Below are 23,011 nucleotides of genomic sequence, written 5' to 3' on the forward strand. Positions count from 1 at the left end.
TCTCTTGCACCAAACAACTACTGGGCAGTTGCGACGATAGTGGCTATAGCAATCGTGGCTAAAGAGCTATTGCGGTTTGCAACTGACCCTTATAGCTAGACGCACAAGAGGAGTGTGAGCACGATGTTGCTCGGGTCGGCTAGTAAAGGTGGATGTGTGGTGTCCAGCAGTGGAAGCTGGGGTAGGCACAGTGATCTTTATATCATTAAAGAAGCCAAAGCGCTAAGCTGGCAATTTGACGGTGAAGGTGAGTTTGCCAGGCACATAAGGCGAGGAAGGGCTGGCTATGAGGTGTCTTTGTCGCAGGTGGCATTATTGCAAGTGAGCGTGACTCGTGTGAGCATATTTTGTGCATAGTCAGCGAAGGCCTAGGTGAAGGTGAGAACGGACAGTCGCAATGAAGTAGAGCAAAGGTTGCTATGGACAAAGGAACGGTGTGTGAGACGATGGCCCGTTTGCATTGAATAAGTTGAAGAAGAAGAAGAAGAAGAAGAAGAAGAAGAAGAAGACGAAGAAGATAACAGAAAGACGCGTGTCACAAGAAGACGAAGGTACCTGAGATGAATAGCACTTCGAGGATGATATAACCCGCCAAACCTATCTGTACAAGGGGCCGTTCCCAAACCTCAAATGGTCAATTCGTCGGCAGAACTCATCGGATAGTCTTCTGTACAAACTCTTTCTCCAGCCGTCCGACCTCCTGCTTGAAGGTCTCGACCTCTTTCCAGCAGTCCAGTGGTCGGCGGTCGTGCGTCCTCAGACATGAGACAACAGCCTCCTTCGCCTTGGTGACGTCGGCATCGGCCTGTTCCAGCTTCTTCCTCTGCTCCAACTTTGCCTTCAATTGCTCAATCTCCTTGGTGACACTGTCCCTGCTCATGTCCTTTTGTCGTTGCTTCTCGGCGAGGGCGGAGCTGCTGGATGTTGCATCTTGGATCTTCTCGACTAAGGAGGATTCATCGGATTGTTGGGTCTCTCCGGAGAGGGTCTCGCTGAACTTGGAGAAGTTCTGGGTTTCTTGCTCGCGCAGCTTCTCAAGCTCGGTGGTTAGGCGTTCCTGGTATTGGAGTTCTTGCTGTCTTGATCGCGCCGAGTCTGTCTACGCTGTATCAGCCCCAATCCGCCCATGTCGGCAAGGAAACGTACGAAAGTGTTCTTCTGCAGCGATCCGACTAGTTCATTGGAGAAGCTGTAGGGGTGATCTCTGCGCGCAAATTATCAGCAAACGACGTCACTTGTTGGTTGCATCTCGCATGAGGGGCTGGAGCCATTGGCAGTGGGGACTGCGACGTACGAGGAGAAGACATGCTGCTTGACCTCGGACGAGGGCTTCGAGTTCTCGGCGCCCATGGTTGCGGTGGTGGGACTGGGGATTTCTAGAGCGATGATGCTGTTCCTGCAAGAAGTCGGAGCTGACGGCTTGGCCGACGAAAGCACGCTAGGAAACACCCCTGCAAGCGATCCGAAGGCGCGTCGCAAAGTACCAGAAAGTATCCCCTCATGTTTGTTTGTTCAATGTAAACACCATTGCTTGACAACTTACAAATTGTTCCGGGGACAAGACTCGGGCACCTCGTTAGTCACAAATCTACATCGATTGACTGTTATCATTACCACTTGCGATCTACGCCTACATCACAACAGCCCTCGACCCCCCTCTCTCGCGATGCAGTCTTCATTGAACAACTGGCTGAAGAAGCCAAGTCAGGATAACCAGCCTGGAAATCCCCCAAATGCTCCCCCAATTCTATCGCCAAGGACTACTCGACCACCGCCGCCCCCGAAATCAGTTTCTGCGCCTACACGCGTTCCCTCCAATACGACGCCTACGCCCTCAGCAATGGAGAACTGGAACGACATACCCGACGACTTCCTCCAAGCCCCGTCGAGACCGCGATCGAAGAAAAGCCCTCGTCCTTCTCGAGCAGTCACGCCCACCATCTCGCGCATACCTTCACCCATTTCTCTCTCAGCCCAGCAACCGGCCATCCCGCAACTCTTCGCCCTACGTCCTCTACCGCCCAACGTCCAACTCGTACCCCTCACCGAAGACTTGTTACCGGCGTTCAAACGTCTGAATACACTCACTCTACCTATATCCTATCCTGAGGCGTTCTACAAGGAGACCATGACGGAACCACACCATGGCATCACGCTCGTAGCAGTATGGCACTCTTCGCCCACGAATGCCAACTCGCCATCGCCCACAGAGAAGCCAAATCTCGTCGGTGCCGTCCGATGTCGCATATTGCCTTCCTCCCAACTATACATTTCCACCATTGGCGTCCTGGCTCCCTACCGCTCCCATGGTATTGCTATGCATCTCTTACAGGCAGTGGTGAAGAAAGCCGTCGAGCTCCACAGTGTGCGCTGTGTCACGGCGCACGTGTGGGAGGCCAACAAGGAAGGTATGGAATGGTACAAGAAGCGGAACTTCGAGATACTGGAGAGAGAAGAGGGCTACTACAGGAAGCTGAGGCCGCAGGGTGCTTTCCTTGTGAGGAAGTGGATCGGCGTTGGAGACCTTCTGGGAAATGGTACTGTGCAACAAAATGGAGCAGGTGGTGAATGATCTGGACATTACCCCTGTGCCTTAGACACCAACCATCGTTCATCCTTACCGATGCGAGTGTAAGCGCACTGCAAATATTACTCGCCTAGAGCGTTCTTGAGCAGTGTATACCCCACGGTCTGGCCCACTATGCAATGCATCACCTCGTCCGCCTCCCATTCACCCGCCCCCGGAATGCGGTACGATGCTACGATCACCCTCAGCGTCGCTCGGATTTCCCGTAACGTGTTCCGACTACCAGTCTCGCTGCTTGTATCGAACAATCTAAGCTTTCACGACGAGGAAAGTTACACAACTCATGGCCAGCTTGAATGGCATGCGAGTCTGGTGGTCTGACAAGGGTCGACTGGGTATCAATTTGCGGCTAAAACACATCCCCGTCTATAAGAGTCGCCAAAGACAAGAATAGCATCACGCTCAGTCACGAAGCTTCTCGGAACGCAGCCGAGCCTCGACTCATGGTCGAGACGTGGGTAGACGGGAAATAGGTTGTAGCTACACATCGTGGGCAGCCTTATTTGAGGAATCTACAATGCACAACATAAAAAATGGACGCATCACTGGGTGAACCCGTCTTTCATCTTGTCTAGCTTCACGAAATCTGTCATTCTGAGTGCCGTGCCAACTGACTGACTATATAAGTTCTCGCCAGGCTCCACATTGCCTGTACCGCCATTATGGCACACAAACCCGCTAGCCACAATATAGGCGAATGCAAGAGCAGATTAGGATGGCCTCGTATTTTGCCTTGGCTACAGCTAGACTGCTGTCTACAATGAAGCCGCGGGTATCTAGAGCTGTAGCTACGAAGCAGCCATTGATCCTGTCGTTGGCCTTTTGGACTTGTACAGACTAGCAGTATAAGCCTGTGGCTATAAGATGTTGTCCAAGTTCCATCAAACTCGAGACCACAGCTGTACCAACATTTTCATTCACTGAAGTATCATTGTCTATTCATTGGGTCATCATGCAACTCATCACACTTGCGCTTTTGGCGACGAGCCTCTCGACAGTGTGCCTTGCGGTATGTATCTCACAGTCCGTGTATTTGTCTTATTTTGATCAACCAACAGGCGCCGGCGAACAACAATGTCGCCCTTGAACCACGCCAGACGTATATCATAACATGCATTGGGGGTCGTTGCACCGACAACATCAGCCGACCTACGTCAGGTGTTCCAGAGCCAACGACAAGCAAAATCACAACGACAACAAGCAAGAAGCCTGAGCCACCCAAGTCAAGCACGAAGCCAGAGCCAACACCCACAACTACTACGAAGAAACCTGAACCACCTAAGTCGACCACAACGAAGAAGCCTGAGCCACCCAAAACAAGCGAGAAGCCAGAGCCAACCCCAACACCAACAAAGGTTAGCCACACATCAATCAGCTACGTTCTTCGTTATGACCCATGCTAACTTACTTAGACGACTATCAAGACGACCACAAAGTCGGCAGAGAAGCCCACCAAGACCACTACTGAAGAGGTCGGCCCGAGCAGCACGAGGTGCCCTGTCCCACTATACTACAAATGTGGCGGCTGGGACGGCGGTGTGCCTTGGGCAGGCTGCACGGTGTGTGTCAAGGGAGCAAAGTGTGTGGTTCAGAACGGTATGTGGAGACCCCTGCAATTGAGTCTCATGTTACGAAGCTGATTTTCGATAGAATGGTACTCCCAGTGTGTAGCAGACGACGACAGCCTTGTAGAGGAAGAGTGAGGAGGGCCAACTTTCGCGCGTGTCTGAATCAAGAAGTACTACAACCACCTTCACGACTGTATCTGCCCAGGCATCTTCATACTGGTCGCAAATCTACTTCTACATCGAATGCTAGTCCAAAACAACTCACGCTATCACCTACTGTCCCCGGCAACTGCTCTTTCCTTTCATAGAAGTAATCGCGTTCACTGTGTAAATGACCCGATCTCTCACCCATGTTTCCCGAGTAGGGTGATGACCAAGGCTTACAATCCGCGTCGAAGCATGACAAGGCGTGCGAAGCGGATATAGTGGGGTAGCTTGAACATGTCCCTGGCACGCCCCCACCATGCTAAACAATTCCCCATACGAACGTCATACATACGGACTGAGGTCCGCTAGCTGCCGCGCACCTATTGCGCATACTTCAATTCACCCTTTCCCTGTACTCTGTCTGCTTCACATATCCTCCAATCCCGTCTTCTGCACACTTATCATCGCCCAGCTTTCAATTGATTCAGCCCCTTCGCGTCGCGCCGCGTCACTCCGAACTCCCCCTCTTCCAACAGCTACAACAGAAGACCTCATGATAGATAAAAATGCCTGATCCACGAGTCTTCATAATCCGCCACGGCGAAACAGAATGGTCGCTCAACGGACGTCACACAGGAGTCTCCGACATTCCACTTACGGAAAACGGCGAGAAGCGTGTAAAAGCCACGGGCAAAGCGCTTGTAGGCGACGATCGATTAATTGTACCAAGTAACCTAGCACACATGTACGTTCCTTGCTCCTGTATGGGTTCTCCCTTAGACAAGAATCACAACAGCCCAACGACCCGAAAACTGATTTTTAAAACAACAAACAGCTACGTCTCGCCCCGCACCCGCTCCCAACGCACCCTCGAACTCCTCAACCTAGGCTGCAAAGAACGCTACCCCTGGCACGACGCCTCCAAACCCCACACCCCGGACATCCGTACGTACGCCACGATCGAAGTTACAGAAGCAGTCCGAGAATGGGACTACGGCGCCTACGAAGGCCGCGTGACCTCTGAAATCAAGCAAGACCGCGAGAGGCGCGGGTTGGGCTCAGACTGGGATATCTGGAAAGATGGCTGCGAGGATGGTGAGAGTCCCGAAGATGTTACAGAACGATTGGATAAGTTGATACGGGAGCTGAGGGAGAAGTATCACAAGGGCAGGTTTGGCAAAGATGGGAAACCGAATGATGTGTTGATTGTCGCGCATGGGCATATTCTGAGGGCTTTTGCCGCGAGGTGGGTGGGGAAGAAGTTGGAGGAGAATCCCAGTTTGATTCTGGAAGCGGGTGGTGTGGGGACGTTAAGTTACGAGCATCATAGTTTGGAGGAGCCGGCAATATTGCTGGGTGGTGCGTTTGTGGTTGACGTCGTGGAGAAGGAACAGGAGGAGCAGAAGAAGAAGAAGAAGAGCTAGATCACAGACCACAGATCACGATTCACATCAATCAGCAGGTATGTTGATTTAGTTCGTTGCATTCGTCGTCGTAATCCTATCTATCTTTCGTCGAATTCGCAATCTCATCAGACTCTTCCAAGAGCAGATCTGGGCATGATGATCTGGTAGTCCCTGCTCTTCTGCTTAGCAATCGACGCAAGTCTCTCCTTGTTCTTGATCGCCCACAGTCCAAACTCACGCACCGCAAAGGCGTTCATAAGACTGTCTCGGCCGTACTCTGGGTCACTCTTGAGACCAATTTCTGGATAGTCGCGGCACAGACTGTCCAAGGCTAGCTGCGCCTTACTGAGCGGACCCTGAGCCGCCTTCTCGATGACCTTGGCGATGTCAACGGCACGTCCATGGATCATGCGCAGTGAATCGAGATCTGAGCGCAGGTTGTGGCCGACGACGATAGACTCCTTGTCGACGAATCTGTGTAGTGCGTCCCGTGCTGCCGCCCAACCTTTAAAGACCTTGTATCCTGCTTTTCGAGCTGCTTCCACGTCTTTCCAGCTGAACAAGCCGGTAACTGTAGGGCACCAGTCCGAGACCTCCGCATGTGCATCTGTACAGACAAGGTGGTTCATGAGGATGCGGCAGGTGATCAGGTCGACCGCTGCGATCTTGACAATTTCTTGACGGCCACCCTCAAGCACGACTTTGCTACACGAGACTGCGACAGCACCCAGTCCAGGCTTCGCTGAATTCCGGATCGGAGAGGGTTCAAAGTCGCTAGACGGATATTCGGCGTTGTAATCGTCCTTGAAAGCCTTTGGAGCCGGTACGTATTCGCCCTGTAGGATCTTCGGAAGATGACACATGGTATCTAACATGGAGACCACCTCAGCCTGCTTTGCGATGCCGATACGAGTCCATTCAATCCCACAGACGTTCATTTTTCCGTCATGTTGGATGTAAATGTCGGCCTGGATCAGAAGCCGCAGGATCTTTGCCTGTATCTGTTTGGCTTGATCCAAATCCGCAGCGCCGCCTATGCTCATACTGGTAACCATCGAGACTTGCTGTTGGGGTGGCATGTGGACTGGCATGCAAGGTTGTGTCGGCATAGGACGAGCGAAAGGAGGGAGCTGCGGTGATACTGACTGCGTCGTACGGCGTGGGGGAGATGCCATTTGAGAAGCAAAAAGACCACTACGAGAAGCGGTACGAGCACCGCGAGGGGCGGGACGGCCTCGCTGACCACCGCGACCGCGAGGCGATATGGAAAGCTGCTGCAACTGACCTTCTTGCCTCAAGCGCTCTCGCTCCCGATTGCTGAGCATCCACGAATCTCGACCTGTTAAGTTCAGTGCCTGACCACCCACACGATGAGCATCAACTTTATGTTGCTTAAGGCCAGCCTCCGACCTGAAAGATCGACTGCAACTGTTGGCGTTGCAGACGAAGGTAGAAAACTCATTGGTTGGAGCAGACGAAGTGGACGAGGAAGGCTGTGCTCGAGGTGAGGGTGCTGGTGCAGGAGCCTGGCGTTGCTGTGAGCCGATTCTCATGTGGTTTACGATTGCCGGTATGCTGCTATCTGATGCTACAGCCTGAAGCACCTCGTAGGCCTTCTTGGACGACGGAACAGGCGTGCAACCCAGCATATGGTTGTTGTAGTGACCCATCGAGAGGAACATACGCTTGAAATCGTGGCACTTAACTCCATTATCGCTGTCGATCGTGCCAGCTTCTGACGATGCCGAGAAGTCCTCATAGGCAGGAATGGTAGGTGGTTCGTCCTTCGGTTTGTCAAGGTCAACGTAACCCATGGCGACTGCAGAGGATGCGAACTGCTTCTTTGAAGGAGTGTGCCTCCAGTCAGCGCATTCAGAGGTCATGTTGCTGCGGTGATTGCTGAACTGTTTCTGGGACGTAAATGTCTTTGCACACCGGTCACAAATAATTGCCATCTCGGTTTTCTCTGCAAAGGCCTTCAGGCTCGCATTCTGCGGGTTGGGAGTAATTGACTATGGATTACCGTGACTGCTCTGGATCTGATGAAGTTCGAGTGCGTGAGAATCATCGAAATCCCATCCGCATACAGCACAAGCAAGCTTTCCGCTGCTGATGTCGACGTGGTTGGCAGTGTGGTGGTGGAGATCAGCTTTACTGGTGAACGATTGCTCGCAGATCGCGCAGTGATAAGATGGCTTAGCGCCTCCTCGGGGCGCCATCGCGGGTGAGAGAGTAACCAGAAGCCACCTTACTTTTTGTGAGTGAGGTGGTTTTGACGAATAGGCTCTGTTTGCGGGGTCGAATACTGGCAGGAAGGCGCGATGAGCACGGACTGTTGGCAGTCGCGATATCACGTGGGCTGCTGGCGGCTTCTGCGACCCACATTCGTCTTAGAGAGACATGACTATCGTCGCAGTCTCTTGTACTCTGATGCTTGAGGTAATATACCGGTCTGTCTATCATTGTAAGTCGCGACCCGAAGGGGGTTTCTGGAAGATTAGCAAAGTCACGAATTGAGCATTCGGTGGCGGACTCTAGTCCGATTGAGCAGCCGAAATGTTGCATTCTATCTTACTTTCGATGATGTAGCCTCTCCTAATTTTGTGATTATGCTTAAAAGGGGGCTGAGCTGATCCATAGTCTTAACTGCCGTTGCGATATGTTGTGGCTCAGGTGGTTAGGCTGACATATGAGCGTGAACGTTCTCGCATTAAATGGCCGAGGGCGACCTAGAAGGAATATACGTGAGATAAGCGCCTTTGGCAGCCACTGAGACCTCGTTATCACCATTGTGAGTATGCTATCACCTTTCCAGACTACCCCTCGGACTGAGACGCCAATCTATAGCCACTTCGCTACATCCAATCAATCAATACTAAACATGTGTCTAAATACATTCGAAGCTCTCCGCGGTAACCCTATACTCACGATACACAGGTATTGGGTAAAAAAAGTCGGCAATCTTGAGGAACTTTTACGAAGAGGCCGGCATTCTTGAGTTGTGACACGCTACAGCAAAACTCAACCTGAAGGGATTTGAGCTATCTTATCTTAACAAGCTGCAATATAACACATAGCAAAGACCTTTAGGATGTTCTATGTGTAGGCTATAACAGAGGAAATACGAGCTTCTTCGTCTGGTTGCTTGGGGGCTTTGGTCATCAAAAGGCATCCATGTAATGGGAGTGTGCCATCTTACACCGTACCGCTCTTACAGTAGACTGTTTCGCAACAGCCTTTGAGGAACGAAGATACGGAAGCCGATAAGGGAAGATAATTAACGCTCATAGTAAGGTCATGAGTGCAAAGCCTTCTCCTACTAGCCTTGCGCACAGACCGAACGCATACTGTAACCGACTTTGAAACTACTTGCGTACGAATTATGCTCGAGCCTTCGTTGCTGGCTGCAATGCATAAATGAGTAATGAAACCCTTGATTGCCGCAAATAGCGCATGGAAGATAGGTGGACGGACCACACTTTTCCATTATCGTCAGCTTGCCGGAGGCACCACGAACCCAGCACCTTAGCCTTCGCTCATCACGAACAAATAAGAACGACGTCTTGAAAGCAACTCTAGATGACTCGGCTGCGTCACGAGATGACACATTTGGGATTGGCGACATAGTTTGGAGCTTTGGTGAGGATCGAGCTCCCTTTGCGAATGCTTTGATGGCAGCGCTTTTGTTCCTGACCAAAGCAGTCGTAGCGAGTGGTGAAAGTAGTAGATGGATTGCGCAAGCTCAGTTCTGGCTTGGGTTGACCATGTCAATGTGGCACCGTAGCTGGACGGACGCAGGCGTGTTGATTAGTGTCGGCGGGGACAACGCCATGGCTGTCGGGAGTCGCGATCACGAAGTACAGTCATCCGCCCCACGGGATACGGCGGAATTCGAAGTCGATTTGACGACCGTGAGAGGAACGATGTCTTGGATGACTGGAGCAAAGAGTTGGAGAAAAGACCACGACTGCAAAATCTCGCGGCGCTGATCGGGCATGTCAATTCACGTGCTAAGTCTCAGCTGTGGGGCTCTGCGGGGTAACTAGCGTTCTCTCCGCAAAATCGGTGGCTGCCTCCCATCCTCGGTGGCCAAGCCTACCAGTCGAGTGCGCACCTTTGCTAAACTTGTGCGTCTTCCTTACGCCCAACTGCTCGCTTTGATGACATTCAATACTTTTGTCTGAAGATGCAATCAGGCTAAACGCATCTGAGATGCATGAATATCCGCTGTCTGTGCCCTGCATCCTTCATACATGAGTTAAGCTGCAAGCTCTTTCGTACCGCGCCCAGACGTGCATTTGTCGACAAGGGACTCTCCAACATTGGCGCACAAAGACCTATGGATTGCCGACTCCCTGTGGGGCTTCAGATGAATGAGAGCTGTGCGGGGGTCGCAGAGACCACATTTTGGACACTGAACCCCAGGAGGCGCACGCTACCCCTGGTCGTTGGTAGCGGCAGAGGTCGACGAAACTTGGGAATGCCGATCATTCATAACACGCGCTGTCCCACGTTGTTGACACCTGCATTCTGGAAGCATTCGCGGGACTCCTAACATTAGTTCCGGGTTCGTCGTTATCTTTTCGGAAATTTTCTTTAACATTGTGCGGGTACAACCGTCACCATGGGTTTCCTCGGTATCATCGAGGATAAGCATCTTGCTCATGTACCCGCAACAGTCATCCTCAATGAGGAACAGGATCCTCTCACCGTCTCGGGAGTGGCTTCAGCAAGCCTGAAGCGTGGCACTGGTAAAGATGCAGATGTTATTCTGATACCACAACCGTATCTCTTCCTAAGAATAGTGTCCAGTACACAACACGTGGAGTATGGCTGACGCGACGCAGTTCCGAAGACCCCAACGATCCATTAAACTGGTCATATACGAAGAAGATGGTCATTATGATTATCGTCGGCTATGGATCTGTACTCTACGCGGCCGTGCTATCTCCTCTTCTGTCACCCGCACTGGTACTCATTGCGGCAGACTACGGAAAAAGTGTCGGAGACATCACAGTTATCTCAGGATACATGCTGCTGGTGACTGGAGGTGTCGGGCCTATAGTCAGCGCGTTGTCTAGGAAATACGGAAAGCGTCCTCAACTCTTGATTGCGTCGCTCTTTGGTTTGCTTGGAACCGTAATTGGCAGTGCTGCGGACAGCTACGAGGGTCTCTTAGCTGGGCGTATCATTCAAGGAGGTTCTGTGTACGTATGATCTCATTCTCGGGATGATCTGTGCTAACATCGTGCAGCTCCGCTTTCGAGTCCCTCGTAGTTGCCATGATTGGTGATCTCTTCTTCGTTCACCAGCGTGGTGGGTTCATGACACTCATTCAGTTCATATTGGGCGCCGCTTCGAACTTCTCTGCCATCATCGTCGGACCCATTGCAACAAATCTCGGATGGCGTTATCTATTCCACATCCTCATCCCTTTCGTGGCTCTCGAAGTCATCCTTCTCTTCTTCTTCGTCCCGGAAACCAACTACAATCGTGACCATCGGTACGACATCGACGAGCTATCCAACGATAACCTTGCAGAACTTGCAGCAGTCGAGAAACGACATGCCGGTGACGGCGAGAAAGCTGAGAGCGACAATATGGTGAAGATCGAGACAGCCACCAGCTCACCGCCTGCCATGCGCCCAAAAAGGACTTTCGTACAGGAACTAGTTATCTTCACCGGGACTTACTCGGACGATAACCTTCTGCAACTCGTCATCGCTCCCTTTGCTGTTTGCGCAAACCTAGCTGTACTATGGATGGTCATATTGACTGGAGGGCTTACTGCTTTCTTTGTCGCGCAATCATACGTTATGGCTCAGATCTTCATGTCCCCTCCATACCTGCTTAGCGCAGCTGGTGTCGGCTACCTCTCCTTGGGACCGTTCCTTGGTGGCCTTCTCGGATCGATCCTTCTTGGTGCGACACTTGACCCTCTTATCAAATGGTGCGCAAAGAAGAACAAAGGAGTCTACGAGCCCGAGTACCGCCTACTTGGTATGATTCCATCGGTAACAATCGTCATTGGTCTATGCCTATTCGGCTACCTCGCTGAAGAAGGCAAATCGTACTATCTTACAGCTTTCTTCCACGGCATGGACTTGTTCGGTATTGTCACAGCCGCGATCGCCGCATCTTCTTATGTCCTAGATTCCTTCCGCGATATCAGCTCTGAAGTGTTCATCATTAATATGGTGTTGAAGAACTTCTTGTTCTATGGCTTCTCATATTTTGTGAACGATTGGGCGGCTACCGAAGGGCCTGCTGTGGTGTTCTACACTTTTGCAGGTATTTCCGCCGCAATGATCATCACGACCCCCCTGTTCTTTTTCTGGGGCAAACAGTACAGAAGCTACTGGCATAGGCACAACTTGTTGCAGAAGTGGGGTATTGCCACTCATGCAGAGATATAAATAGGCTGAACTGTAAAGTCGAGGGGTATATTTGAGCTTATGCTATGGTAGTATTAGTTTCCAAATTGGGTTGTCTACTCTATAAGCTCCGAAGCCTTGTCATGTCTCGCTGTTTACTGCCTGGAGCTTTGAAACCTCCATTTGTACATGGTGAGGCGATATATACCATAATTCCAATCTGTTCCGCCAAATGCATATCTAATGCAAAACTTACTCATTGGTACCAGGGCTGCATACAATCAGTACAACATCATCTTGCTTACGTCACGATAAGATGAGATTGTCCCAAAATACGATCAAGGGAGTACAGGTACATCGTAGGCGCCATCGTTACACACGCTCGAGCCCGTTGTACCAACCTTGGGTTACTGCCCTAGATTTTTCTAGTCCAACTTTCCTGGCCAACGATTAAAATCGTGATTGGATACGTTGTCAAGCATCGAGCAAGGGCGAAGCATGTCCAGAATTAGACCCTCGTGCTTGTAATGTTGGCCTTGACACAGCATAGCAGCGCCCACCGAGCTGCGGAACTCCGCATGATTCCATGAGTAGCGAGAGATACACACCCGAACAACTGGAAATATATGAGGATGCATGCACAGCGCCGTTGCACCGCGTTCGCTCGCCCCGACGCAGCCTTTTGATTGGGCGAATGTTTCGAAACGTGTCCTGCAGGTAAGATAGGATAAATTGCCGCGCTCAGGCGAAGCCGATGTGAGCGCAAGGTGCGAGTTACGAATCATAGTGGGATACGATGATCGATCTTCAACCGGTAAGACTGCCGAAGGTGAGTAAGAGCGGTATAGTTAGAACCTGTACACGCTTCGGCACATGTTCACATAGAATTTTGAATGCGATTCCATCCGACATCGCCAGTTGTGGATAAATGAACAGCCTCTTACATAGTCAGTGTCTGATATCATGGCGCTTCGAGAAGAGATCACTATACTGCATTGAGGGTACACGCGCTCGGTTCGCCCGAACCCACGTTGTCTGCTGCAAAGCAATATGTTCCTAGCAAGATCTACATCGCCAAACTTCTCGAAGACGCTTCAGACGCCACCAGGCCCTTCGAGACACCCAAGACATTATCCAAGCGCTCGACGTGTACACCATCTAAGACGTCGGGCTGACTACATCGTGGCAATTTGGCACGTTCAATTAGAGTTGCAGCTACCAACCACACCGCAGGAAGTTGAGCGCGTAAACTGTCTGGAAAGTGAGCGTACCTGAAGATCCGGCACTTTGGTTTATCGATACTTACACTAATCCGATCGCATTGGGCAAGTTGAGGGCTGTAGGGCTGGCGTTTACGCATCGCCCATGTACGTTGACGTGCGGGGCGGTCTCCAGGGCGGTCTTTGGGCGCCTAACGGTCGCGAGGTGCTGGAACCGGTGTTTGTCTGTTTGTGTACAGAGACATACAACTGGTCTGGTCTTATGTCGCTTTGTATGATCTAAGGGTCGTCATGCAGCGTGAAAAATCTGAATTAAAGGGTATGACTGTATCACGATAATCATCTCTTTTTCAGGGATGAGTGCGCCCGACCGATGCCGGACTGTGAATGCTTCGTACTTGTTTGGCGAATCCAAGATCAAAATCGAGCCGTGATAGACTTCGCGGTAGGGAGGATCCACTCTTGCCTAGAGATGGGACGGGAAGAAAGGTGGACCGACACAGGCCGTGTGATTAGACCCTTGACCGACTCTTTTTATGAGCCTTTCAAGCGATTTACCGAGCTTCAACGCTCTTACATGCTGTAGTTCAATTCATGGTGTGAAGTGTCGGATGAATTGTTCCAACCAACGAGGGATAGGCGTCGGATCCTGAGCGGGTCATCAAAAGCTTGACATTTCGCTAGGCTTCTTTCGGATGGTCAGCGCTTAAAACCTCGATCGACGGCCAGTTAAAGCTTCGCAACGTCAATGCACCCCGCTCCACAATCTTGCTTTTTCCCATGCATGGCTGCCAGTCCATTCAGCAAGGGTCTCAGGGCCTCAGGGCTTCAGTACTCCAATTCGTTCAATCCACGGTCATGCGAACGGAAGGCCAGCCCACTTTGGTCTGCCAGATGGTCCTGAGCTACTGAGGGGCGGGATCCCTGAAGTCTGTGATACGGCTGCGAGATGCGTCTTAGTACCTCTGCTAACACGTTATAGCACTAGACTGGTGAACAAAATGTGCTTTGGTCTCGAGATGACGAATTGTCTGACATCAGATGGAAGACCGGTATGAAGGGGGGCTGGGACGTTGATGCTGTGCAACAACCCCAGGACTATCTCAAGACGAAGAGCATGTAAGAAACGGCCAGAGATCGAATGGCGATGTCCGCTGCAGCCGAAAGCGCCTCCCGCCCGAAAGGGATGACCAAGGCCGGTCCGCTTCCTTGACGGACCGCCACTCGCCAGTCACAGCGCTGATCCTGCATGATGCGCAGCGCGGCGATAGCAGCAAGTCCTCCGATAATCTAATATGTGTATTGCTGCAGCCCGCGAATGTGACAGCGCTTTGGGTTCGTCATTTCTCTTTTGGGGCCCCTGGTTCGACTCGCTATCAAATCTTGGCCCAATAGCGTGGGTCCTGCTGAGCGGTTGAATATCATTCTCCATTTGCTGCCACGATACGACGGTTCTTACCCTTGCGAGTCACCCGCACTCCACTTGCGCATAGAACTTAAGGAACCGGATCGCTGCTCGCGCACGGTATCTGAACATAAGCATTCCACGGTTGCACACTTTTTTGTTTGTTCTTACGCCGTCTACCAGCATCCATACCGAACATCCTTACCATATCCTAGGTTGGATTAGGCGGTGGATAAGTCCTCGCTATCTAGGAACCTCTGCGCCACGGTACGACCACATCTTCGGATCGAGTTTCCGCTGCACCTTCACGCGCATTGTCACAGTCAATCCTACGTCTTGGTACCCATGTAGGAACAGAATCCCGGATGTTCATTAAGCCTTTGCTACCCCAAATCAAGATCCGTTGGCCTAGGACGCATTTCTACCGTATTCCGGCTTCTGCTGGCAGACGTGTTTCACCATCACAACGCCAATTGTTGCGAAAACAAATCCGACGACTCGAAAATGCCGGTTCTGCGGGAAGCTCTCGTGGAGCGGACGGGTGTGGCCATGGAACAGTTAGGCATGGTAGTGTCGCACGCCGAGCGAGACATTGTCGAATCCGTTTCGGCATTACTACGACGTGTAAACATACCTTTCAACAACACAAGCCCGGCTGGATTGATAGAAGCCAACACTGTCGATCCATGGAACAAAAGCGGTAAATATGCGCTTGCATATGTCTACTTTTGCATACCTCTGCTTGTGGTCGCGGCCCTACTGCGATACTATCATCTATTCACGGATAAGATCCGGACAGCACTGCACCAAGAAGAGGTATTACAGTCCTCAACGACATCCTCACCCGACACAGATTACGAGATGTCGGTACTTGATACTGACAAGTCCACCATGAAGTTCTTTCCACGCGAAGGCCCGCTACCCGATGCGCCAAAACAACAATCCAGCGTTTCTTCTGTCCGGCCGATCAACAACATGGTAGCGTTCTTCCGGTTTATCTTCTACCGGCCGATTCCACAGATCAGGATCAAGAAGGGATGGAGGCCTATCGTGTTCCCGTCTTTAGCCATTGTTGTAATATTGCTCCTAGCCCTGCTTCTTGGAGTCCTTTACTGCACCATTCCACAGCCGTTGTTCTGGGATAGCATCGCTTATGGCTCGCCTCCATTGGCAGTTCGCGCGGGTATGATGGCAGTGGCACTGATGCCGTGGATCGTGGCGCTTGCGACTAAAGCGAACCTCATTACAATGGTGACGGGTATCAGCCATGAGCGGTTGAATGTGTTGCACAGATGGGCAGCGTACATCTGCCTTGTGTTGAGCATCTTGCACACCGTTCCCTTCTACATTACCCCAGTCTGGGAGAAGGGTGCACAACAAGCTTTCCAGCAGCTGTTCCAGCAACAGAGTGGAACGTACATCTACGGCACTGGTATGGCTTCCCTGTCAAGAATTAGATCAAGTACTGACAGTTTTTAGGTATTGCAGCACTCGTGCCATTGTGCTTCCTCTGTACCCACTCGATTGCGCCTCTACGCCACCGAATGTACGAATTGTTCGTGGCGCTGCACGTGCCTGTTGCCATCGTCTTCCTCGGGATGATGTTCTGGCATTGCAACAACTACCTAACATCATGGCACTACCTACTTTCTACTTTGGGCATCTGGCTCCTCTCCTACTTCATGCGGCTGTTTTATCTGAATTGGACTCGTCCAGGTCAATTATCATGGCTTATTGGCGACGAGGCCGCTGTGACACTCATGCCAGAGAACGCTATCAAAATCACTATCCCAACCCGGATGCGGTGGAGACCTGGACAGTATGTCTATCTTCGCATGCCTGGTATCTCAGTGTTCGAAAACCACCCCTTCACTATAGCTTCATTATGCAGCGAAGACTTCCCTTCTGAGTATGGTGAGGGCTATCGGGACATGGTCCTCGTCTTCCGGCCGTTTGGTGGTTTTACAAAGAAAGTCCTTCAGAACGCTCTCGACCACGGCCCATGGCACACATATCGTGCGTTTGTCGATGGCCCATATGGAGGAATGCAACGGCGCATCGAAGCTTTCGATGACGTCGTGCTCATTGCTGGAGGGAGTGGCATTACTGCCATTATCTCGCAGTTGCTCTCTCTTATCAAGAAGATGCGAGATGGCAAAGCTGTCACGCGCAAGATCCATGTTATCTGGGCACTCAAGCGTCCCGAAACTATGGAGTGGTTCAAGGAAGAACTGCGCATCTGCCGTCAATTTGCACCGCCCGAGACGGTAGAGTGCCAGTTTTACATCACTGCAGCGAAGCGCAACCCGGGCGGCGGACTTGTCAGTGCGAAGACGCCCACTCGTCCAGTATCGCTGTACTTTCACGACAAGGTCAATGATGCTTTCCAGAACATTGCCGACAACCGTCTTTCAGGTCTTTCGGGTATCTCCTCAAAGCGACACTCTGCTCTCATCCGCGATGAAGCGCAAGGAGACCCTGAGAAGGAGTCTGAGCTGCGTCGCGAGAATGAGGATAGCATTACAGCGCTTCCTCAAGCTCATATGGTCCCCGTCAATAGGGGTCACCTTGCGCCGCCACGCTCAAGTTACAACAGTGGGCGAAGCTCCGCCGAATCAGCACACAGCTCGAACCCCGATCTGATAGCGCCTGCGCCACGCGGCCTTGCTGCCCGACGTCAAGAGCGTAACCTCTCTCTAGACATCAATCAAGCCGTCTCCTCAGGCTCCGGCGCTATAAATCCAGACATAATCCACAATCCCGCAGAAAGCGCGCAAGGATTCGATTTTGGTTTCCCATCAACACCCACTGAGTTCCAGAAAAACCTGATGCGTTTTGCATTCCTGCCTGCGGCAGTCAAGAAGAAAGATGGCTGGAGTACCGAGTATGGACGCCCTGATATACCATATCTGCTCAAAGGGTTGAGCAAGAACTTTGGACGCAGAACGTGTGTGTTTGTTTGTGGACCACCTGCTATGCGCGTTAATGTGAGTGAGACGATTGCGCAACTGCAGAGGAGTGTGTGGAGTGATAGTGGGCGGGACGAGATTTTCCTCCACGCCGAGAACTACGCCTTATAAGGCGTGGGTAGTACCTTTCTTTCTCTCCCTTTGTTTGTGCATAGCGCCGGATGGCTTGGTGTATATACCCCCTTTCTTTTCTTCTTTCATACTTGTGTCTTTATGATGATCGACAATGTCACTATCGGTCGCCCCTCCGTAGCTTGGCTGAAGGCTTGGATCAACCAGTTTCCACGTTAATGAAGAAGTAAACTTCAATACCAATGTTGGAAGCGTGTTTCTGATGAAGCTTGGGAGTGATGCAAACTTTCATGAGATATTATGCCGGCATTTCTCGACTTGCTTACCCCTTGTGAAACTTGCCATGCATTTCTGCCTCGGCACGATGACATCCAGCAACGCCATGGAGATGTAGCGTGTGGCAGACCACCAACAATGTAGAGATTGAGGCTTGATACTTGGTGTAGTCATTCAGCGGCACATGGTCGTCACGCTCTCATGTCATTGTCACCTTCTGCATCTGGTTCGCCCACGGTCGGCCAGGAGTACCCTACCCCTCCGCATGCGAGCCGGTGGGGTCGACATCCATCCATGAACCTCGCGGCACAATCAATGCATCCTTGTCGCTGATTGTGGAGAGGGTGTGCGTGCGGAGACACTATCCCGTGCTCTAATGGGAGCCAGAAGTTCTGTGTGGCACGGCGCTATGGTCGTACGGGCGCAAAAGCAAGCAGTTGTGGTTCAGCATCATGTCGCAGTCAGTGGACGAGGAAATGATGGGCTTGCTGACCGCTTTGCTTGCTCGCTCGTTGCAATACGCGCTGCGTCACAGATAGAGACATGTGCAGCGACAGCGACACCGAACGGCGGCTGCGTACTGGCGCATAGGGACGGCAGTACATAGGGCTGCAGCCCGCTAAGAGGAGATGAGGGTGTGGGATAGATGGGCGTTCGCAGGCCTTTGCTTTTTGGTGAGATGCTTTTGGGCAGCCGGAACGGCAGCTTGGCGCATCCCACCCGCCCTTTCCATCTCAAACAACATCAGCGTGCATATTTCCCCTTCCTCCTCCACGCAGGTCTGCTGCAACGTTTCCCAGCATTCGTAGCCAACTAGTAACAATTGCTACGTCCAAATCCTATCCAGCCGTCGTACAAGCGGAAGCCAGGGCGCAGACTTCCAGACCGACCATGTTCTTAAGATAATTATGTGCACATGTCCGCCATCCCAGTGTCTGAACTGGGCCTCAACCCGAGCGAGAGCAGATATCTCCAGCAACAAATCGCCGCCTCGCAGCAAGGCTCCAATTCCTCGCGTGCTGCCTCTCACGCCTCTAGCCAAGGCCGTCTCCTCCTGGATCCTTCTAGTTTGCAGGCGCTCAGCGCCCATTTTGACCGTCTGATGTACTCCATCCAGCAGCGCTGGCAATATGTGAGTCTGTCTTTTAACATGTTTCTAGGTAGTTTTGGTTCGACACGGCGTAGTACTGACAACGCCCAGCTCACTCAGCAGACACAAACAGCAACCCAAGTGCAGTACGACCGCGCAGGCAACGCCATGCAAATAGCCGATGCTGAAATCGCCCGCTTCCGTGCCATCCTCCGCGAAATCGACGAACTGCAAGTAGAATTCGACAAAGTCCGTCGCATTGGAGAGATTGTCAAGGGCTTCAAGTCGCGCGTCGACCGTCTGGACCGCCGGATATGAACGCATCCCAATACATTGGACCGGCATGTCCCCAGTACCACAAACACCCCCACACGAACCGACCTACCTACGTTCCTTTACCATCACAAACAGACATACCTCGTCCACATGGACACACATACTATACCCACTAAGACCGGAAGGCCTCGCGGCATGAAAACGCAGGGGGATACCTGAGAGGATCGAAAGCCTCACGGCTAATGGCGTTTTGGTTGCGTTTTGCAGGAATCCTTTATTTTTGGGAATACCCAGGTCTGCTTTTGCCTATGTTTCAGTTTGCTTCGGTCGTCGTACCCTTCTCGCATCGTTCGTGTCACTTTGAATGGCTTCTTTTCGATCGTTACGTCGTGCTGCGAACTGACTGTTGTACGTCATTGTGGATCGACGTTGCACGACCCGATACCCTTTTCAGTCGCAGTCCGTATGTTCCTTCCCTTCAAGGCATTGCAACACAACTGCTTTTGCGCATCTTTCCTTTCTTGCTGAGTGATATTCACAGCGCGTCCTCCTTTAGAAACTATTCACCGGTATTGTTGTTGTGTGTATGTGTCTATTGCCATTGAGTCTTTTTCGAAACGGTCGAGAATTCCTACGCTCTAATTTTGTAGTGACATAATGCTTTGGTTCCTCCAGCCTGTATCATGGTCGCACGGGTACGCTTACCGAGTCTGTGAAAACATTCGCGTTACGCAATACGAGATGCCGTGTGTGGAGTGCATCTGCATGAATATCCTGTCCCTTTAAACGAGGCACCTGTAGCCTGCCTCGCAGCGCCAGATTCACACTTGCAGTCCGAAAGATCATGCGAACTTTCTCTCTTGATCAGGTATCTCTGGGTATCGCGCGCGAAGCAAGCAGGCTAGCTAGATGTAAGGTTAGTACCAGTAACTGTTTATGTCGGCTTCTGAATCTTACTATACAGACAACTACCGTTCGCCTGTGGTCTATTGGTGGAAGAGGAATACCTTAGAGTATATTTGCTACCTCAATGTCCTATTGGTTCCGTGGGCATATGCGGGTCGAAAGGATCTGATAGGCAGTAGGGTCGACTGTACTCAGGGCCCTTAACCCTCGTTTGGACCCGAAAGGGGAGGCCTAATGGCGCAGCAATCAAGATCACATCTCGCATGCGCCTGTAGAAAAAGACTTGACCAGGATGTCTCATCGCATCCTACAGCTTTTCAATGACCTCCACGCCTTTCCCTCGTTTTCTGTCAAACGCCATGTTTTCGCCGTCGCTATGCCCAAACTCAACCTGCGACCAGCGAAAAATCCAATACGGTCGCTATGGCGTACAGCACATTCCCACTGGAAGTTGATTCTGGCCATTGCGTCTTTGATGTTTATCGAAGTATGCGTACACGTACACAACTGCGATGTTGCTCGCCCGTCGACACCCCTCGACGCGCCCTTCTACACAGGATGTCAGACCCCTGTCCTAAATACGACCGCGCGCGAATCTGCCGTTCTCGTAATGCTTGCACGCAATGCGGAAGTCAAAGGCGCAGTTTCAAGCATACGCAGCGTTCAAGAGCAATTCAACGATAACTTTGGGTATCCGTGGGTTTTCCTGAATGACGAAGAATGGAGTGAGGAGTTCAAGCAAAAGGTAGGCAAGGCAGTAGGAAAAGATGCGGATGTAAAGTTTGAAGTCGTACCCAAAGAGATGTGGGGATATCCTGAATGGATCGACCAAGAACGGGCAAGAAGCAGTATGCAAGATATGAAAAACCGACGTATACAATACGGAGGACAAGAAAGCTACCACCACATGTGTCGATTTCAATCTGGGTATGTCGCACCTCCCAAACCTCTGTCAAAGCTAGCGCACTGATGAAAATCTCAAAGTTTCTTCTACGACCATCCTGCCCTCCTCCCCTACAAATACTACTGGCGCGTCGAACCCTTTATATCCTTCACATGCGCCATAACCTACGACCCCTTTGTTGAAATGACACGCCACAAGAAACGCTATGGCTACACAACCGCCCTCTGGGAACGTGGACAAACCGTCCCTTCTCTTTTCCGCAAACTCTCCCTCTTCAAGAACAAATATAATCTCCCCACCTCCAGCCTCTGGACCGCCATGATCGACGCAAGTTACATGCCTTGGCCTTTTCGCCGTGCACTAGCGCTACTGCGCAATAGGGATGAACGGGGTGATCTGTGGAACATGTGTCATTTCTGGTCGAATTTCGAAATCGCGGATATGGATTTCTTCCGTGGAGATGCGTACCGTGCTATCTTCGAGTATCTGGACAGGGATGGCGGGTTTTATTATGAGAGATGGGGCGATGCGCCTGTTCATTCGTTGGCTGCTGCTATGCTATTGCAGCCGGAGGAGTTGCATCATTTCAGTGATTGGGGGTATGTGCATGATGGGTTGCAGGTTTGTACGTTTGCGAGTACAGAGCAGGAGAGGGCGAGAGGGGTGAGCGTACCGAAGATCTCGGGCTCTGCTGGAGAATGGAGAGAGGAATTGGGGTGCAGATGTAAATGCGATGATGCGATTAGGGTTGTGGAGCCGGTCTGCTTGAATAAGATCGGCTTGACAACTGCGTAGTTGTGAAATATTACAAGCAGTAAATGTCAAACTTGCTTAGTTGAACTTCCATGCAAGCTCTTGCCTATCCTATTCTACTACAGCTCTCTTGGTGGTAAGGTCCACTGTAAATCCACGTTCCCACCTGACTTCACCACCTCCTCGGTGATATCGTTCATATTGATAACAAGCTTACTACCAAATTTGGACCATCCTTCAGCTCCACGCACGCGAGCCCGATAACGTCCATCACAATGCCCACCGGCGACCTCCATTCCGTTGATGACCATGTCAAATTTCTTTCCAATGATGTGAATACCCTGTACGACGACACCTTCACCATACGTATCCAAGGGTGGGCGATTGACTGTGAAGAGTTAGTAAATCGTCACTTAGAGCTTGGAAATACATACATGTAATTGTTTTGCGCGCGATGTTGAACTCATGGTTGATTGCGAGCTTGGCGTTGATTTCCTTGAGCCTATAGATCTCGGCCTGGTACGAGTAGAGTACACGGATACTAGCGATGGCGATAACTGCTGTTATAAGTTCGAGCCAGTCCTTTCCGTGAAGAGTGAGAAGACATAGGATTTTGTGTAACAGGTTCATGGGCAGATTGGTGACGAAATCCAAGAATATTAACGGTGATAGTAGAAGGCGAGCAATAACCCTCGCTACAGACATGAGGACGGTTCTCAGCAAATCTTGTAACATGGCGAAAATATTGGATAATTTTTCTTTTCGGTAGTTATTGGAGCCTCTCCGTTTGCGTAGGGAAATTTGAGCGCGAAAACTCGTAGGTCGCGGCCGAAGAATGTGAGCGTGTATTAAGAACGGAGAGTAGCTGCCGAGCACTGGCCGCGCGTTTTCTCCTTCACTTGCCCAAACAATCTCATGCAATCGATCAGTGATCTAGCCAGGCTTCTAGTAAGCACGTCACAAGCAGAGCGCATACAACATAACGGCTGCAGGGAACTGCACGGAACGTGGGATTCACTGACAAGCTCAGCGCTCTGAGACATAACAAGAGGTGAAAG

General features: G+C 51.3%; 10 protein-coding genes across 10 annotated transcripts; 7 read left to right on the forward strand and 3 right to left on the reverse strand.

The window, feature by feature from the left end:
• Nucleotides 1–652: 652 nt before the first annotated feature.
• On the reverse strand, nt 653–1,350 carry ALTATR162_LOCUS4224 (uncharacterized protein; the record flags this gene model as incomplete). The annotated part of the gene is made up of 3 exons (XM_043311834.1): nt 653–1,099; nt 1,147–1,204; nt 1,295–1,350. The coding sequence occupies 3 exons, from the start codon at nt 1,348–1,350 to the stop codon at nt 653–655; spliced, it is 561 nt and encodes a 186-aa protein (XP_043167769.1).
• A 316-nt stretch (nt 1,351–1,666) lies between these two features.
• Nucleotides 1,667–2,572, forward strand: ALTATR162_LOCUS4225 (uncharacterized protein; the record flags this gene model as incomplete). Its single annotated transcript, XM_043311835.1, has 1 exon — nt 1,667–2,572. The coding sequence occupies one exon, from the start codon at nt 1,667–1,669 to the stop codon at nt 2,570–2,572; it is 906 nt and encodes a 301-aa protein (XP_043167770.1).
• Nucleotides 2,573–3,539: 967 nt separating this feature from the next.
• ALTATR162_LOCUS4226 (uncharacterized protein) lies at nt 3,540–4,290 on the forward strand (the record flags this gene model as incomplete). Its single annotated transcript, XM_043311836.1, has 4 exons — nt 3,540–3,596; nt 3,646–3,942; nt 4,000–4,183; nt 4,238–4,290. The coding sequence occupies 4 exons, from the start codon at nt 3,540–3,542 to the stop codon at nt 4,288–4,290; spliced, it is 591 nt and encodes a 196-aa protein (XP_043167771.1).
• A 578-nt stretch (nt 4,291–4,868) lies between these two features.
• ALTATR162_LOCUS4227 (uncharacterized protein) lies at nt 4,869–5,726 on the forward strand (the record flags this gene model as incomplete). The annotated part of the gene is made up of 1 exon (XM_043311837.1): nt 4,869–5,726. The coding sequence occupies one exon, from the start codon at nt 4,869–4,871 to the stop codon at nt 5,724–5,726; it is 858 nt and encodes a 285-aa protein (XP_043167772.1).
• Nucleotides 5,727–5,833: 107 nt separating this feature from the next.
• ALTATR162_LOCUS4228 (uncharacterized protein) lies at nt 5,834–7,591 on the reverse strand (the record flags this gene model as incomplete). Its single annotated transcript, XM_043311838.1, has 1 exon — nt 5,834–7,591. The coding sequence occupies one exon, from the start codon at nt 7,589–7,591 to the stop codon at nt 5,834–5,836; it is 1,758 nt and encodes a 585-aa protein (XP_043167773.1).
• A 2,741-nt stretch (nt 7,592–10,332) lies between these two features.
• ALTATR162_LOCUS4229 (uncharacterized protein) lies at nt 10,333–12,124 on the forward strand (the record flags this gene model as incomplete). The annotated part of the gene is made up of 3 exons (XM_043311839.1): nt 10,333–10,493; nt 10,556–10,915; nt 10,963–12,124. The coding sequence occupies 3 exons, from the start codon at nt 10,333–10,335 to the stop codon at nt 12,122–12,124; spliced, it is 1,683 nt and encodes a 560-aa protein (XP_043167774.1).
• Nucleotides 12,125–15,211: 3,087 nt separating this feature from the next.
• ALTATR162_LOCUS4230 (uncharacterized protein) lies at nt 15,212–17,787 on the forward strand (the record flags this gene model as incomplete). The annotated part of the gene is made up of 2 exons (XM_043311840.1): nt 15,212–16,139; nt 16,187–17,787. 2 exons carry the CDS (start codon nt 15,212–15,214, stop codon nt 17,785–17,787), a joined length of 2,529 nt encoding a protein of 842 aa, XP_043167775.1.
• A 1,153-nt stretch (nt 17,788–18,940) lies between these two features.
• ALTATR162_LOCUS4231 (uncharacterized protein) lies at nt 18,941–19,432 on the forward strand (the record flags this gene model as incomplete). The annotated part of the gene is made up of 2 exons (XM_043311841.1): nt 18,941–19,156; nt 19,226–19,432. The coding sequence occupies 2 exons, from the start codon at nt 18,941–18,943 to the stop codon at nt 19,430–19,432; spliced, it is 423 nt and encodes a 140-aa protein (XP_043167776.1).
• Nucleotides 19,433–20,588: 1,156 nt separating this feature from the next.
• Nucleotides 20,589–21,928, forward strand: ALTATR162_LOCUS4232 (uncharacterized protein; the record flags this gene model as incomplete). Its single annotated transcript, XM_043311842.1, has 3 exons — nt 20,589–21,223; nt 21,281–21,799; nt 21,844–21,928. The coding sequence occupies 3 exons, from the start codon at nt 20,589–20,591 to the stop codon at nt 21,926–21,928; spliced, it is 1,239 nt and encodes a 412-aa protein (XP_043167777.1).
• A 144-nt stretch (nt 21,929–22,072) lies between these two features.
• On the reverse strand, nt 22,073–22,688 carry ALTATR162_LOCUS4233 (uncharacterized protein; the record flags this gene model as incomplete). The annotated part of the gene is made up of 2 exons (XM_043311843.1): nt 22,073–22,341; nt 22,388–22,688. 2 exons carry the CDS (start codon nt 22,686–22,688, stop codon nt 22,073–22,075), a joined length of 570 nt encoding a protein of 189 aa, XP_043167778.1.
• Nucleotides 22,689–23,011: the final 323 nt, after the last annotated feature.

The sequence above is a fragment of the Alternaria atra genome (assembly GCF_907166805.1).
Source record: "Alternaria atra isolate CS162 genome assembly, contig: 23, whole genome shotgun sequence".
NCBI classification, from domain to species: domain Eukaryota; kingdom Fungi; phylum Ascomycota; class Dothideomycetes; order Pleosporales; family Pleosporaceae; genus Alternaria; species Alternaria atra.